The sequence below is a fragment of the Hemicordylus capensis genome, chromosome 6 (assembly GCF_027244095.1).
Source record: "Hemicordylus capensis ecotype Gifberg chromosome 6, rHemCap1.1.pri, whole genome shotgun sequence".
Lineage (NCBI taxonomy): Eukaryota > Metazoa > Chordata > Lepidosauria > Squamata > Cordylidae > Hemicordylus > Hemicordylus capensis.
Genome location: NC_069662.1, coordinates 159,330,804 through 159,348,064, shown reverse-complemented (window position 1 = coordinate 159,348,064; position 17,261 = coordinate 159,330,804). Strand labels below are relative to the sequence as shown.

Genomic DNA, 17,261 nt, shown 5'->3' with positions numbered 1-17,261 from the left:
CATCCTGTGGCAGAGAATTCCACAAGTGGATCACACATTGTGTGAAAAAGTACTTCCGTTTGTTGGTCCTAGACCTCCTGGCAATCAATTTCATGGAGTGACCCCTGGTTCTAGTGTTGTGTGAGAGGGAAAAGAATTTCTCTCTCTCCACTTTCTCCACACCATGCATGATTTTATAGACCTCTATCATGTCTCCCCGCAGTCGTCTTTTTTCTAAACTAAAAAGCCCCAGTTGTTGTAGTCTTGCCTCATAAGAAAGGTGCTCTAGGCCCCTGATCCATCTTGGTTGCCCTCTTCTGTACCTTCTCCAGTTCAACAATGTCCTTTTTAAGATGTGGTGACCAGAATTGTACACAGTACTCCAAGTGTGGCCGCACCATAGTTTCGTATAAGGGCATTATAATGTTAGCCGTTTTATTTTCAATCCCCTTCCTAATAGGGAAGTTCTGGTGTTCTTCCCCCTAAAGATGGACAAGTTAAAGGCTTCCTGGGAAGGACCTTATATTGTTCAGGATAGGTTGGAGGAGTATACCTATGCAGTCAAGTTAAACAAACTCCAACTGAAAGACCAAAGTAGTGCATGTTAACAAGCTGAAGCCATACCTGAGAAGCGATAATATAGTAGCGACAGTAACAACAGAAGTACCAACCCTGAGGGAAGCAGACAGTGACTACCAGTGGTTGACGGTGGAAGAAGTGATAAGTATCGATCAACTCCCATGGGCAAAAGAGCTACAACCGGCGGACAAGGAGAAGGTGCTGAAATTCCAAGAAGGTGCTAGAGGTGGTGCTGGAATTCCGAGATCCCTTCCGCAACAGGCCTGGATGGACGGATCTCTTCAAACACTGAATAGACACCGGAAGTGTAACACTCATCAGACTGCCACCATTTAAGGTAAATGGGAAAATTTTGGAAGTCATTCAGGGGGAGGTAAGAGAAATGATAGACTTGGGGGTAATCAAGCCATCTTTAAGTCCATGGGCATCACTTGTTGTGTTGGTCAACAAGCTTGACAATACTGTTAGGTTTTGTATAGACTATTGTCATCTGAATAAAATCACACAGCCAGATGCATATCTAATGCCCTGAGTGGACACCTTGACAGAGACATTGGGAGCTGCAAACATCATCACAGCGCTGGACTTATGTAAGGGGTTTTGGCGAAAGGAGATGGAGTAGGACTCTATTCCAAAAACTGCCTTTGCCACTCCTAATGGACTATATGATTTTTTAGTATTGCCATTCGGTCTGAGGAACTCTCCAGCATCCTTTCAGAGACTAATTATTTTTTTATTACAAGGTATATCTAAATTTGCATGTTCATACATTGATGACATGGGGATATTTAGTAAATCAATAGGGAAACATGTTAAACATTTAGAAACTGTACTGCAAAAGATTAAAAAACTGTACTGCAAAAAAAGTGCCAAATTGGAATGTCACAGGTAACATTTCTAGGTTATAAGGTTGGTGGTAGAAATATAACTTCAATCTTGGCTAAAGTGTTGGTTGTAAGAAATTGGAAAGTGCCGGAGACGAAGAAGCAGGTGAGATTTGTGGGGGGCATGGCAAACTATTATAGATGATTCGTTCGAAACTTTGGTGCCATAGCCACTCCATTGACTGAGCTCAAGTGGTTTCAGAGTGCCAGCATGCATTTAATAGTTTAAAGGAAGCCATGCGCTATGATCCCATCTTAAAGGCTATCAAATACAGTTTTATGTTGCCACAGTTGCTTCTAACACGGGCACTGGAGCAGTACTGATGCAGGAACATAATGGAACCAAGCATCCTGTAATCTATTTAAGCAGAAAGTTAATACCACAGGAACTAAACCTATCAGCAATACAAAAAGAATGCTTGGCAATCATATGGGCAGTGGAGAAACTCAAACCATATGTATGGGGACAAGAGTTTACAGTAATAATTGACCACAAAGTGTTAAAATGTTTGCAAACCATGACTAATAGCAACACTAAACTTCAACGCTGGTCATGGATCTTGCAGGAGTTTAGTTTTGTTGTGGAACACATTCCAAGGAAACAAAATGTAATTGCCGATGCCTTGTCAAGACAGTGAAAAGTTTAATGTAAAGTTCTTAAATCTGTGTAAAGAAAATGTAGTAATGATTTTAGTTACGTAAAGTTGTAAAGAATCAGACACCACTTATATGTAACCTCCATAAATGTTGTCAGCTTAGACAGGTCTTTACAATAGGGAATGACACTGCAAAGCAAGAATGGGGGGGGGGATGTGGAATGTATATAGGAGCTAGTGAGTGAGTGTGTGAAGGTTACCCTAGTAACCAGGCACAGAAGGTTCAGAGGGAGTGGGATTTTTTTAAAAGGCAGTTGAGAGAGAGCTGGACTGAGTTGCATAGGTGTAGGAGGTGTTTTTGAGCTGGGGGTTGAGAGTCTGGGGTGTGTGTTCTGAACAGGAGAGATTGTTCAGGGGGTGGGGGTGGGTGGAACTTGAAGGATGAATGTGTGGAGGCTGGAGAACCAGCAGTGTTCTGGGCAGCTCCTAATAACAGACAAGAAAGCCTGGAAGAATTCACTAAGTTTACAAGCCCAAGTTTAATTACCTCTGTCCCAGTTATCTCAACTCCCTATATGTTGCATTTTATCCAGAACAGCTGATGTTCCTAGTAACTTGGTATAGAAGCTTGTGTGTCCTGCTTTGCAGAGATCTATTCTAATCAGTAAATAATAAACTTGTTTTTGTTTTCATTTTATACCTCAAGTTTTGTAAAGAGGAGAGCTGGTCTTGTGGTAGCAAGCATGACTTGTCCCCATAGCTAAGCAGGGAGTGCCCTGGTTGCATATGAATGGGAGACTTGATGTGTGAGCACTGTAAGATATTCCCCTCAGGGGATGAAGCCGCTCTGGGAAGAGCATCTAGGTTCCAAGTTCCCTCCCTGGCTTCTCCAAGAGAGGGCTGAGAGAGATTCCTGCCTGCAACCTTGGAGAAGCCACTGCCAGTCTGTGAAGACAATACTGAGCTACTTCACAGACTGGCAGCGGCATTATGGCTCCTCGTCCACAATGGCCTCCACTGCCATTCTCTCCTCCCACCAAATGCCACCCTAGGCAGTTAGCCAATGCTCCAAGCACCAATGCCAGCCTTGGTATAAACATCTCTTACCTCTAGGCAGATTACAGATCCTTGATGCTCTTTGAAGACCCTCAGCTGCGCACCAGTCACAATGTTCCATGTCCGAATAGTATAATCAGTGCTGCCTGAAAAGAGCTCCCTGTTTGGAGCATCAAGTATAAGGCATAGGACAGCCCCAGTATGCCCCAGCAGGGTCTGGTGACAACGCCCACTGGACACCCACCAGACTTTGACAGTGCAGTCTGTGCTCCCTGTCACCAGGAAGTCCCTGCTTAGTTTCTCCTCCTCCAATTCTTCCTCATCTGAGTCCTCAAGTACATCCTTTGAGGAGTAGAGAGCCAATGTCAGGACACAATTCCGATGGCCTCGGAACTCTTGGATTGGTTTCTCCTTATGCACACTCCAACACCGTGCTGTCCTGTCGTAGGAGCCACTGAAGAGATAATCCTTGGAAACCAGAATCCTGTTTAAAAAATAGTCACATGTCAAATGTCCTCTTATCACTCTTGTTGAGTTAATGGAGTTGGAAGGAACTTAACTTGGAACCTGTACCTACAGGATTCCCGACAACGAGAAAACCTACAAGGAAAGATATATTTGCCCTAATGTCTCAATCCTACCAGGTTATAACAATGGTTGAATTCAGATAACCATTTGCCGCATAGGGACTGCTTGTAAACTCACTGTGTTGCAACTACATCTGCACCATTCAACCACACAGCAAAGCAAGCATTTTAACAGCCTACAGCTCCTCAGAAAAACAGTAGTGGAGGCACGATAAAGTTCACCTTCTCAGGTAGTGAAACACTGCAAATTACTAACTCCAAAGAGATTGCAGCAGGCTAGGGCTGACCTTACAAGTAGTCATAATGCAGCAAATTATGGTTTGTATTCAACCAGCGTGGCTTGTCTGAAAAGTTTATTATTTTCAAGTTCATTATTTTGGCAACGTTCACCAAAAATAAGTATCACTTTTCCCTTATGCCTAAAGCTCAAATTTATTATAACAAAACAAAATCCAGCTTTGAGCTTCTGGGGTAATCAACAGCAGGATTCTTTTTTTTCTTTTTTTTAAGCCCTAACTGTATCATTTTACTATTAAGAACTGTGCTTAACACGATGCTTCCTAATCTCTTTATCAGGTGCATCTGTTACCAATTGAGCTGTTGGGGGATTTTTGCCTTCTGGAATTGCATTCCCAATAGTGGATTTGGTTCAATTCCTCCTTGCTTTTCTGCTCTTCTCTTGTCCCCAGTCTGTAGCTGTGTCAGCATTGTTGCTAGGATAACTAATCACACAGCCAAGAGTACATGTAGCAGAAATTTACTCAGTCCATTTGTGAAACACAGCACAGGGGGGAATTACTAGTTATAAGAATTAAAAGTTGGAAATAAAATCAACTTGTGTCAGGTTACACATCTAGCAGGGAACCTAGACAGCTAAATAAAGATCCTGGGGTACCTACTAGGGATGTGCAAAATGTTTCAATGTCTAAACATTTTGAATCAAAATGGGCTGTTTCAAGTGTTTCAAACTCAAAACAAAACACCCTCTAAATAAAAGGCCTGTTTGAACTTGGAACAAAACAACCCCATTTCGATCGAAACATTTTGAGCACCATTTTTGAGGCCTGTTTTCCCCTTGCTGATTGGTTTTCTGGCACTGGCTTCTGATTGACTTGCGATCTGCTTGCTTCTTGGTTGGCTTGTTATGATAGAAATCAAATGTTGTCATGGGTGAATGTGCCCCCATTGACTGGAGGGGAGGGAGGAGGGAGCCCAAAAGGAGGGAGTTTCAAAATGTATTAAAAGGGAATGAGAGGCAGAGAGAGACTTGTTCTGGCCATAAGGAACAATGGGGGAACTCAAAACACCCCATTGTTCCCCATGGGTAGCTCCTAGGGCCACCAAAGTGGGTTGGGTAGTAGGGCATGATGGGTGCTACCTAGCACCCAACCCACAAAGGAAATGGGCAAGCAGGCAATTTTAAACAAAATTTTAACCTTCTCCCAAACCCCCATAGGATCCTATGGTTCTCCCATTGTTCCCTGTGGAACATAAGAACAAAAGAAAAGCCCTGCTGGATCAGGCCCATGGCCCATCTAATCCAGCATCTTGTTTCACACAGTGGCCCACCAGATGCCACTGGGAGCCTACAGGCAGGAGTTTAGGGGATGCCCTCTCTCCTGCTGTTACTCCCCTGCAACTGGTATTCAGAGGCATCCTCTGAATACCACAGTTATTCAGTATGTTATTCATAGTTATTCAGTATGTTATTCAGTATGTTATTCATAGTTATTCAGTATGAATAGTTCCCCCATTGTTCCCTGTGGCTGAAACACTCAAAATGTTTCAAGTTTGTTTCAACAAAATGTTCCAGCCGTCTGCTTGTTTTGAGCTCAAAACAAAATGCAAAATCTGCTTCATGCACATCCCTAGTACCTACCTGTTCACAATGGATGTATGTCCTCGGTAAACCGCCAAGCACTGGCCTGTCATCACATCCCACTTTCTAATTGTGTGATCTGCACTACATGTGAAGGCAGCTTCATTTTCTAAGTGGCAAAAGGTGATATAGCTTTCATGCCCTGGAAATAATATGAAGAGAATAAACATGATCAGTACAAGCTATTGAAAACTATAAAGTGGGATTTTCAAGCATGTAAGCATGATTGAATCATGCCCTTAAGTTTTAAATCTGATGACTGTTATGCCATAGGACAAAAACATGACACATTTGTAAACAGATGGACTTACTCATATGGATTATTAAAAAGAAACCAAATTATTCTAAATGTATAAATACAGCCCTCAAGAACATATTTATACAAGTGGAAAAAAGGGCTTTTGGAAGGAGGAGAAAGATGTGAAAATCACTCCCCACTCCCACTCTGTGTCTGGTATAGGGATACTGAAGGCTGCTTGTGGATCTGCAGCCCTTCATCCATTGCCAGAGGGCTGCACTGGACATTGATCTTTTTTCTTTTCTTTCTTGTTATCTGCTTTGAGAATTAGTTTTAACTGAAAAAAGACTAAACATTTTCTAATCTAAAGAAATAAAATCCACTTTCCTAAAGATTGCCAAGAGTTATGGTATTACCAAAGGAAAACTACTTTCTTAGTAGCTTATTTTTCATAAAATTGAATTTAGAACATAAATCCATGACAACTGTATACCTCAAAATTACCACACTAATAGCCCAATCTCCATGCATTTTCTCAGGAGTAACTCCAACCAAATTCAATGGACACTATGACCAAGTAAGTGTGCAGAGGCTAAGAATTAAAGTAAATTCCTCTCTGCATTCTCTGTGGTTAGGAACATAGGAAGCTGCCTTCTATCGAGTCAGACCCTTGGTCCATCTAGCTCACTAATCTACAGACTGGCAGTGGCTTCTCTAAGGAAGGTTACAGGCAGGACACTCTCTCAGCCCGACAAGAGTATCTCTTCTAAACAGCAATGGGACAAATTATGGAAATGGACGTTGGACATACCCCCCCCCCAATAACCTGAAGTGCCTTGTAATCCCCCACCCCCGAGTTACAGTACTACCTGCATATACTTCATAAACTTGTGGGTTTCCAAATCCTTGTGTGTAAATCTTTGTAGATATATCATGTACAAACAACCACTTTGTATATAATTGTGCTTTGGCAACATACTGTATGCTTCGGTAGTTTGTTAGTTCAATAAAAAAATCTTGTCCTATCTTGGAGATGGTGCCAGGGAGGAAACTTGGAGTCTTCTGCAATGCAGTGTAGGGAGAATGCAGTCTGTGTGGAAGATTACTAACAATTTACACTTTGGAAACTTAAAGTTTTTCTGACTCAAGAGAAGGAATGCTTTTTTTTTTGTTTCAAGTATGATTTTTTGGTGAGTCCACCAATCCACAAGTTTCTCACTCAACGGGATTTTCCTTCTATGTAGGCCTCCACATACTTTAGTCATTTTGAGGTCAATCTATGGCGATTGTATTCAAAGTGGGCGCTTTCATTCTTGTCTGAGAGCTAGCAATCAAGTGGTTTGCATAAGCTCAGTGGGGGTGTATTTATGCAGCTGCAAAAACTCCTATTGTTCAGTCAAACAGATTCTTCAATCCAACTGACTGAGGTATCAAAAAAACTCCATGAAGACAAAGACAGTGACAAAGGCATTGGAGGTGAAAAGCTAAAATATACAGCAAAGCACAGAAAAGCCTGCCTTCTTGGACAAAAGAATAGGCACAACTTGGCCCTCATCTACCTGCGCTGATTAACACTGTAACCAGGGCAAGCCGACAAGTGGTGACAGCAGCTTTATTGCAACAGTAGTAGTATCATCATCAACATCATCATCATCATGAAAATGTAAATACTGCTTTTTCAACAAAAGATTTCAAAGTGGTTTACATGGCAAGAGATACAATAAAGAAATGGCTCCCTTTTCCATCACCAGTCCCATTTGCACTTGTCCACAGCTGGGTGGGGGGGAGCTTCTGGGACTGATGTATCAGAGGTCCTTGGCTTTTCAAGATGAGAGGAGTAACCCTACTAAAGTAAAGTGTGCCATCAAGTCGGTGGCAACTCCTGGTGATCAGAGAGCCATGTGGTTTTCTTTGGTAGAATACAGGAGGGGTTTACTATTGCCATCTCCAGTGCGGTATGAGATTATGCCTTTCAGCATCTTCCTGTATCGCTGCTGCCCAATATAGGTATTTCCCATAGTCTGGGAAACATACCAGCAGGGATTCGAACCGGCAACCTCTGGCTTGCTAATTGAGTCATTTCCCTGCTGCGCCACCCTACTAGCACCTTCTAATTCAAGGACAGAACCTGAATCACCCTTTCCTTGGGCCAGAACAAGAAGCACAGGGCTGTCCCAGTGGCCTCTCTGAGCCTTTCCAATCCAGAAGAGGCAGCTGAGATAGTGCCATGCTGCTCTTTCCAGTCCAGGGAACAGTTACTGCACTGCTTTTCCCCACAAGGGAAAAACCACTGCAAAGTTATCCTAGTCATCATCCCATTTAGCTTTGATATTGCAATATCAGCTCAGAACAGGGGCATGGGTGATGGGGCAAGCTGGTGGGCTCCCCTTCACAATTTACAAGGCTGGGGTGTAATTATTCAATACAGTCTGCAAATCCACTTGAGATACTTATGGACATTGCATTTCTGGCTTTTGCTATTAGTACCTTTGCTGCTGCTGACGTGAATCTGATTGCCCAGGCTGCTTGCATCCTCTCCCTCTGGAAGGAAGTCATTTGACAATGGGCCAGTTCAGACATCACAATGAACCACAGCTAAGTCTTGGTTCCACGCAATGCCACCGAGGCTCGGGAGAGTGTACTTATCCTCTCCTGCCTTCATGAACCACAGCTGAATTCTAATTTCTATTGTGGTTTAAAAATTAATCAAGACTGATCGTGACATTCAGACTGACCCTAACCCGAAACCTGCTTCCAATCTTGGGTTCAGGTCTCACTTTTGCGGGGGCAGGAGGAAGTTGGTTATAATAAACCAAGATTGGTCGGTTCGGACATTCATTTGTTTTTAAACTCTGTTGGAAGTCGAATTCTTCTGAGGCTTGTGCAGGCAGGGGAGGGGGGAGCATGTGCTCTCAAGGCTTGGGAATGACATGTGAAACTAACATTTTAAACATGGTTTTGTGTGACATCTGAAATGATGCTGTGTCACTGAAACAGAAGGATGACGGAGAAGGAATGTTGGGCAGAGCAGAGTAAGAGACAGTTGAGAGTGGAAGTTGAAGGATTAGTATATGACTGAAAATGGCTAGTGAGGAAGAAAGCAGACAGAAGAATAATGCTGGCTGATTTACATTATAAGTTATTAGTTAGAAACACTATGAGGAGAGCTGGTCTTGTGGTAGCAAGCATGACTTGTCCCCTTAGCTAAGCAGGGTCCGCCCTGGTTGCATATGAATGGGAGACTTGATGTGTGAGCACTGTAAGATATTCCCCTCAGGGCATGGAGCTGCTCTGGGAAGAGCAGAAGGTTCCAAGTTCCCTCCCTGGCAGCATCTCCGAGATAGGGCTGAGAGAAACTCCTGCCTGCATTCTTGGAGAAGGTCACTGCCAGTTTGTGTAGACAATAGTGAGCTCAATGGACCAATGGTCTAAGTCAGTATATGGCAGTTTCCTATGTTCCTTTGAGGTCATTCACACACTCAAAAACTGTGCTCTACCCAGGTTTGGGAGCTGTACTTCCAGTTTTCGGTTGTGTGGAAGCAAGGTAGGAGGAAAACTGCCTCCCTGTTCCTGGTGTATGTAGCCTAAATAAACCCTTTACTCTTTTAAAGCAATTAGTTTTTCTGGTCTGGGTGTATACCGAGTATAATATATCCCATCCCACTGTTCTTGTCTGACGGTGGTCAGGCATATACATTATAGGAGAGTCCTGCTGATCTCTAATGGCAACTACTTATTTCACGATCAGTTTTTGAAGAGGCTAGACTTGATGACCAAGATGGACTAGTAGAAACAGCCTTAATTTGGCTTACTAGTTGACTCCTGGGGGCCAGAACCTTGACTGGGACTCCAGCTACATCACTGCCAACTGCTACCAAGGGCCAAAAGGTCTGCAGATCAGCTGAAAGCTTCTGTGGGCTGGCATCTTTACCATCAGCCATCCCAAGTCCATCTGCATTTGCACTACAGCTCTTTCTGGCAACATCATCCTTTGCCAGGAACCAAACCAGACTGCTATCTATATATCCCTGTTATCTTATATTGCATATTTTTTAAAAGTATTTTAATTGTATAAAGCTACTTTGAGATGCAGTCTTGGCTGAAAAGTGGTGTATAAATGAAATAAAATAGAGTATGTATCCACAGCCAACATGACAAAACCAGACAATTTCCCACACAACCTTTTATTTTAAAAAAAAGATATTAGATAGACAGACAGACAGACAGACAAGCACTCCCATGCTGAATTTGCAAAGCAACATGACCCTCAAGAGCACATTTCTGAAGCCAAGTCCTTTTGGAGGGAGGAGAGAGAAGCAAAAATCGCTACCTTCTCTCCCTCTGCCTGCATTTGTCTGCTTGGCAATAGGCTGGGCAGAGCTCTGATACAGTGTTTCAGAACACGCACCTGCACGCACACGCGCGCACACACACACACACAAAGACATACAAACTGCTCTTTTACACCCTAGTGACATTACGTAGAATGTGAGGCCGGTGGTTTTAAATGTGTTATTACTGGCAATAATAAAAATAGTGGCTGACATACTGCACCTTTTCACAACATATGCACATAGCAGTGGGAAAGTGCTCTTCTGGAAGATGCAAGAATTGCACAAACGCAGTGTGCATTATTTATCCAAAGGCTGCCTATTGTGTAACTTTCTGTGCAATTCTTGCATCTTAAGCAAGACGCGTCTTAAGAGTGGTCTTGCACTATTGCATGCAAGCTCCGCTATCAGGAAGATGGAACACTGTACAGTATGTCAGCCAATAATAACCCTGTTTTCACAACACCCAAGGCCTCATTTTCTGATCAAGTGTTTCTTGTTTGAAAGTGAGTCTCACATGTTCCAAGGTTACCCTGCAATGATTCCAGAAAAGCAAAAGCTTCCAGTTATAAAGGCTGCCCTTTCCATAACAATACTTAGCGTCTGTATAGTGCTTTCCAGTGTTCAAAGCACTTCACTCGTACTATCTTGTTGCCCTTGTAAACCTACAACAACACCGTAAGGTCACTGTGAGAGGGAGTGCCTTGCCTAAGGCTATCTAGTGATTTCATGTCAGAGGTAAGAGTTCAACCAGGAAGTTGCAGATCTGGAGCTCAGTCTCTTAGCCACCATGCTTCATGAGCTGTCAGGATTCTGACAAAGCAACCACACCAGAGCTTGCCAGATTTTCTTGAAGTCACCACAGGCATGCAGACATCAATGAAATGTGCACATAACTTGGAAGGGGCTGTACCCCACAGTCAGGATCTAAGGCAAAGGTAATTTACTGTACCTTGAAAATGGCCCCGGCACTGGCTGTCAGCAGTGCTCCAGAGTCGTGCCGTGCCATCTTCGCTGCCCGTCAGCAGCCACTGCCCATCTGGGCTGAGGCTGAGCCAGTTGATGCCTCCCTGGTGATCAGTGCAAACTTTCAGTGCCGAACTACTGCTCCCCATCCTGGAGGTTCCACTACAACCCGGAGACAAGAGGAGGCTCATAGGCTCTGAGCTTTACTATGGCTGGGATTAGGCCTTGCAGCAGCAAGCTGCCCCAAGCCAACTTCAGCCATCATCTTTGGTGCAAACAAACAGAAGGGGGGTGTTGATCTCTGCAAAAACAAAAATAAGAAGTAAAGCTAAAAGGACAAGGTGTTCCTGGATTCTGAGACACGATTGCTATTAGCCAGAACACTAACCATTATATGATGCATGTGATATTTGCTGGAGCCAGCCAATCAGAAACAGAGATAGAACAGTATAAGCAATGGCTGACATGCCCACTAACAGTGTGCAGGCGAAGCATGCAAACCACCTCCACAGCGTTTAGTAATGCAAAGTCCCAGTGCATGCGGGGAGTGGTTTTCACCAATCCGTCCCCCAGAAGTGCTCCTTGTGACCTGGATGTAGGTCCCTGAGGGCCATGCAGCCTTCAGGGACCTACTTCTAGGTCAAAGGGAGTGCTTCTAGGAGAAGAGGGGATCAGCAAAATCCTCTCCCCCACGCACGCAGCAGGATTCTGCATTATTAATGCTGTGGAGGTGACTTGCTGAGCCTCTGCACCATTAGTTGGCATGTCAGCCAGTATTTTGAACAGAAGTCTGCCATCCAAGACCATTCCCTAGAACACAGAGAAAAAGATGCCACAGAGAAGGGATGTGATTCCTTCTGTGGCATATTTTCATATCTTAGTTCCTGCAAGCATTTCCTGAGAACAGTCAAGAAGAGCTAACAGAGAAAGACTGGCAATATCGGACAGCTGCCGAGAGTGCAAGACTTACTGATGATCTCGGAGATCACCATATCCTCCATAAGCACATAAGAACAGCCCTGCTGGATCAGGCCCAAGGAGGCCCATCTAGTCCAGCATCCTGTTTCGCATAGTGGCCCACCAGATGCCGCTGGAGCCACAGGCAACAGTTGAGGGAATGTCCTCTCTCTTGCTGTTACTCCCGTGCAGCTGGTACTCAGAGGCAACCTGCCTTTGAGGCTGGAGGTGGCCCACAGCCCTCCGACTGGTAGCCGTTGATAGACCTCTCCTCCATGAAGTTATCCAAACCCTTCTTAAAGCCATCCAGGTTGTTGGCTGTCACCACATCTTGTGGCAGAGAATTCCACAAGTGGGTAATGGTGGTTTCTCAGGGCCCATCCAAGAAAGAGGGTGCCCGTGGAAGGAAGGAAGCTTGCAAAAGGCTCCCTGAAGCCAGCTCAACAATCAAGTGTGACAACCAACTGGCAGCAGGAGGAGAGCCAAGCACTAGAATACTGAAGGGTACTGAGATCCCAGGGACAGTGGTGACCAGGCCCCAGAACATATTGAAGTAAAAACTTAGGCCTGGTAAAATATGAGGCACCAGAACATATGGAAGTAAATGAGCTAGGCCTCAGTCTCCAAAGCACACAGAATTGATAGATTCCTTATTTCTTAGCTTGTGAGCCCTTTGGGGACAGGAAGCCGTCTTATCTATCTATCTATCTATCTATCTAAACCACTTTGAGAAAGTTTGTTGAAAAGTGGTATATAAATATTCATAGTAGTAGATCCCTGTATAAAGGGCATTTGTCATTCATGTATGAATAATACATTAACTCCAATGTGTGGCTATCAATACAACTCAGGCAGCATAAGAAACTTAAAATGAACAAAGTTCAAATAAACCAATCAATCCTCCAATTTTTCAAAGACAAGGGGGCTATTCCCACAATCGGGGAAAATCGGGCTAGGCTTTCCTAGCTCGATTTTCCCCGATCGTAAGAACCACCGGGCTCGGCTGCGAGCCCGGTGGTTCTTAAGCGGCTAACCCGCTTTGGTAGCCCGCCCCTTAGCCCGAGTTTGTGGAGCGAGCGTGCCGCAAACCCGGGCTATTGGATTGTGAGTAGCCGTGGCGCTGCCTCCCGGCTCCAGGGGTCTCACCAGCATGCCCTGCACACTCGTGCAGGGTATGCTGGAGCTTGCAGGGGCCAATCGGCCCCCACTCCCCCCAGCCCCCTGCGGCTCCATCACGGAGCCAGAAATTGTGAGGGCGGCCGATACGGCCACCCAGGGCTCCTGTGGAGATAGTCTCCCTGCAGTTTTGCCAAAAGCGGGTCTCACGGATCGTGAGACCCGCCTCAAGGTCTTTCATGCACGGAGCAGGGGAGAATGTAAACATTTATCCCAAGACCAAAGAAATGATGCTTGGGCAATGGTCACAGGTTGTGAAGGCCTAGCATTTGCAAGTACTGCTTCTTGAACAGATTCGCCACCAGCACAGCTGCTGCCTGTCCCGGGTACTGCAAGAAGAAAGCAATCTGATTTTTGCACTGTGTGAGGGTTCTTGTTGTAATGGCTTGACGCAAAAGAATGGCTACCCTTCTTGTAATCCACTGAAGCCACATTTACTTACTTACTTACAGAAGTTACACAATTACCTTGTGGATTATTGTACTTGAAAGGTGGATTAGAAATGTAATTAATTAATTAATTAATTAGATTTAAGTAGAAATCAAAACAAAAATACCTACAAGAAAGTTTACCGTAATAAAATTTAAAGCAATGTGTAGTTAATTAAGACAATTCATTTGCATAAAGCAATAAAGCACTTAATTTGCACAGAGCAATGTAAAACGTAAAGGGAAAGTGTGCCGTCAAGTTGATTTCAACTCTTGGCGCCCACAGAGCCTTGTGGTTTTCTTTGGTAAAATGTACATGGCTAAAAATCCAAAACCATACTTTATTGGCCATTCTTCCAACATGCCCATATGCCTATGTGAATGCAAGAGTGAGTCAGTTGTGACCAGATACTGGAAAATTATGTTTACCTGAGAAGTGTTTTCACATGTGACTGAGGCTCACCGGAGTGCTGTTTGTACAGATATGTAAATATAATTAATGGAAAAGATGGAAAGTGAAAGAGGGCTATTATTATTATTATTATTATTACATTTATATCCCGCTCTTCCTCCAAGGAGCCCAGAGCGGTGTACTACATACTTGAGTTTCTCTTTCACAACAACCCTGTGAAGTAGGTTAGGCTGAGAGAGAAGTGACTGGCCCAGAGTCACCCAGCTAGTTTCATGGCTGAATGGGGATTTGAACTCGGGTCTCCCCGGTCCTAGTCCAGCACTCTAACCACTACATCACGCTATGTGTACATACTGCATTTTTATCCCACTTCCCACCAAGGCAGTAGGGAGGGATATATGGAATCCGCCCATTCTCTTCGCCTCTGTCTGCTGAATATGTGGAGCCGGACTGCGCCAGGTTACCCAACGAGCCTCAACGCTCAGTCTGGAGCAGATATGAGCCCCAACCCTGCTTGAATCCATCACACCATCCACTCACCTCCGAGAATGGTTTGCAACCTTGGCTCCACTCCACTCCCCAGATGTTGTGGGACTACAACTCCCATCGTCCCCAGAAGACCCCCTCAGCCACAATGGCCTTAAGACTGGGAACCCCCGAGCTACACCACTCCGTCTGGCTCTCCTTTTGCAACGGAATGCCCTTTCTAACCGGCATATACGTTTTCACATTCCGATTACGTCTGTGAGACAAGCCACTCCACTCCCCACCCGGGGGGTCGGGGAGCCAGTTTAAGCCCCAGGTGCAAAAGCCTCTTTACGAGTAACACACGGCTGACCAAAAGAGAGAGCTGCAGAGTGAGAGGCAAGCAGAAGATTTGCTCCGGAGCGCCCAGGCTTTCCTTTCGGAGATTCCATCCTGCCCCAAAAGCAACTCCTCCAACTTAGGCGGGCCGGGGAAACCGAAAAAGCAGCCCTGCTTCGCCTGACTCCTCCAGGGAGGGAGAGCAAACTCCTCCCTACCCCCATGTCTGCGCGGCTTCCCTCAGGCCGCCTCCGCCGCCTCCCCTCTGGTCTTGGGGTGGGCTGTGGCTTGCCTTGCCTTGCCTGCCCCGAGGAAACCAATCCTCCCCTCAGAAAAAGGGGGCGGGAAAGCCCCCTCCCCCGGGGTGAAGTGTGCAAGCCTCCTCGCGTACGGAAGATAGAGAGAGCCCCCAACCCGATCGGCCCGCACATCCCTTTCCCAAAAGGAGGCCTCTCCCCTCCCGACACACACACACACACAACTTGGAGGAAAGCAACGCCCCCAGCCCCTGTCTACGCCACCCCCCCTCCCCACCCCCCATGTCTCTCTGGCTTCCTTTACACACCCACACACCACACACACCTCCTGACACTGCCTCACAGGGGCCAACCCCCAACATTCCTATGAATGCTCCCTCAAATTTTCTCAGCATTTGAAGATATCTATCCCCCATAACTGAGCCACCCTCCTCACGACACTCAAATGCATTTTACTGCCCTGTTTCTTCCTCTATTCAGCCTGTTGGAAGAGATTTAATACACACACACACACTGCCCAGGCATCCTCTCACAGAAGTCCTATATCTCACTTCTATCCAGACCCGCACAACTGCATCCCACTTCCCACAACTCTACAACGGTGTGTTGCTTCTCTAGGTCTTCCTCAGCAAACCTCTCCTCCTCCTCCTCCTCTAGCGATGCTTCCTCCCTGCCCCCAAAGAGGGGGCATCCATTCTCAAGGGGTCAGGTAGCAAACCCCCAGCACAGCTGCTCATTCATGTTAGTGAGGCTAGAGATGGCCATCCTGCATTCACTGAAGCAGAATTCAAAAGCCTGAACCATAGGCAGACTTTGACCCCATGACCCGAGATGGCTCTTCCCCTGAGTAATATCCCACCCAAACCCCACTTTCACTGCACCTTTTTCTACTTCCGCAACCACCCTAGCCCCTTGCAATATATTTGAAAGTATGCTTGGCCCCAGAGAGAAACACCTTTCCCAACAGTGCTAGTTTCCCACGCACAGTTTATCACCCAGTTCCTCATTTCAAATGCCTTTTCAACCTCCAGATAAAATGTATTACTTTTATTAATCTAAAATAACATGCAAATAAATACTGCCACCTCTGGGCTACCTTTCCCGCACAACACACTATTTCTATGTTGCCTGCTAATGCTAAGTAGTCTAAGGTTTAGCTCTTAATCTGCACATTCACACTCTCTCACACAGTGTTGCTTACTTCATTTCAGACCTGCTCCCAAGGGGTGACACAGTCACTTGCTCACAGCCTCTGGTGGGGACACAAGTCCTTGGAGAGGAGCCAGGTCTCCTGGCATGCACATCCCTTTCGCCTTCAGAGGAGCTTCTGCAAGTCGTATCCCTTTAATCACAAACTTTCTTCAGCCACCACAAAGGGATTCACGTTGTTGGACTGGGGTTCTTCACATTTGTGCAGGGAGAAAAAGAAAAGTCTTGGAGGACACAAACTCCAGAGAGGAAACCAATCTAGTAACCGCAAAACTCCTTTCCAGGCAGATCTCATTTCCTTCCATGATAAGGGTCAAGAAAAAAAGAGATTGGGGGGGGGAGACACTTTGCTGGATTAATTGGGCTAAATGGCTTTTGCTCCCAACTCTCTATCAGCAGTTCCTAACCCCTAAGTTTCTCCGGTGGTTTTGCATCCCCCAAGAAAGATGCTGTCGCCGTTGATCTTGAATCTAAGTTTAGTATAATTCATTGTGGTGGCTGTTGTAGCAATGCAGAAAAAAGCTGAATCTTAGCAGTCTTCCTGTTCAGAGTGCTCGGCTGCCTTTTGTTCCCTGTTCGTACCCCCTCCGGTTGTGCGAGAAGAAGGTTCATCTGAACAGCACACCGAGATTTCTGCAGCAACCCAAAACCTTCTTCTGCTTCTCTCCTTTTACCCACTTCTTCCCCCCCAACCCCCCCTTTCTTACATTAATACAGTTGTGCAGAGCTCAGCTTGTCGGTCTATTCACGCTCTGCAGGGGATCAAATACTACCCCTCAGATTTCTACAAGGTCCTAAAGAAAGCTGAATTATATAGCAGAAATGATTAGGAACTGCTCATATTCCTGGGAATGAATTAAGTCTTGTGAGTTATCAACAATGTAAAAAGTTCCATACCCCAAACAATAAGGGTCTGCAGTCCA

The 17,261-nt window shown here is 45.3% G+C and overlaps 1 protein-coding gene across 7 annotated transcripts in view; it reads right to left on the bottom strand.

Moving 5' to 3' along the window:
* WDR86 (WD repeat domain 86) overlaps window positions 1-17,018 on the bottom strand; it is a 50,753-nt gene extending 33,735 nt beyond the window's left edge. For all 7 annotated transcript variants that reach the window (XR_008310409.1, XR_008310408.1, XR_008310407.1 and 4 more), the window contains exons 1-4: window positions 16,331-17,018; window positions 11,082-11,396; window positions 5,561-5,702; window positions 3,146-3,578 (exon numbers count right to left, since the gene is read on the bottom strand). Coding sequence is in view for 4 of the 7 variants with exons in the window: in XM_053265465.1 (XP_053121440.1) it covers window positions 3,146-3,578; window positions 5,561-5,702; window positions 11,082-11,286 (780 nt within the window). In the remaining 3 variants the exon portion in view is untranslated. The remainder of the gene's footprint in view (window positions 1-3,145; window positions 3,579-5,560; window positions 5,703-11,081; window positions 11,397-16,330) is intronic.
* Between the last annotated feature and the right edge of the window lie 243 nt (window positions 17,019-17,261).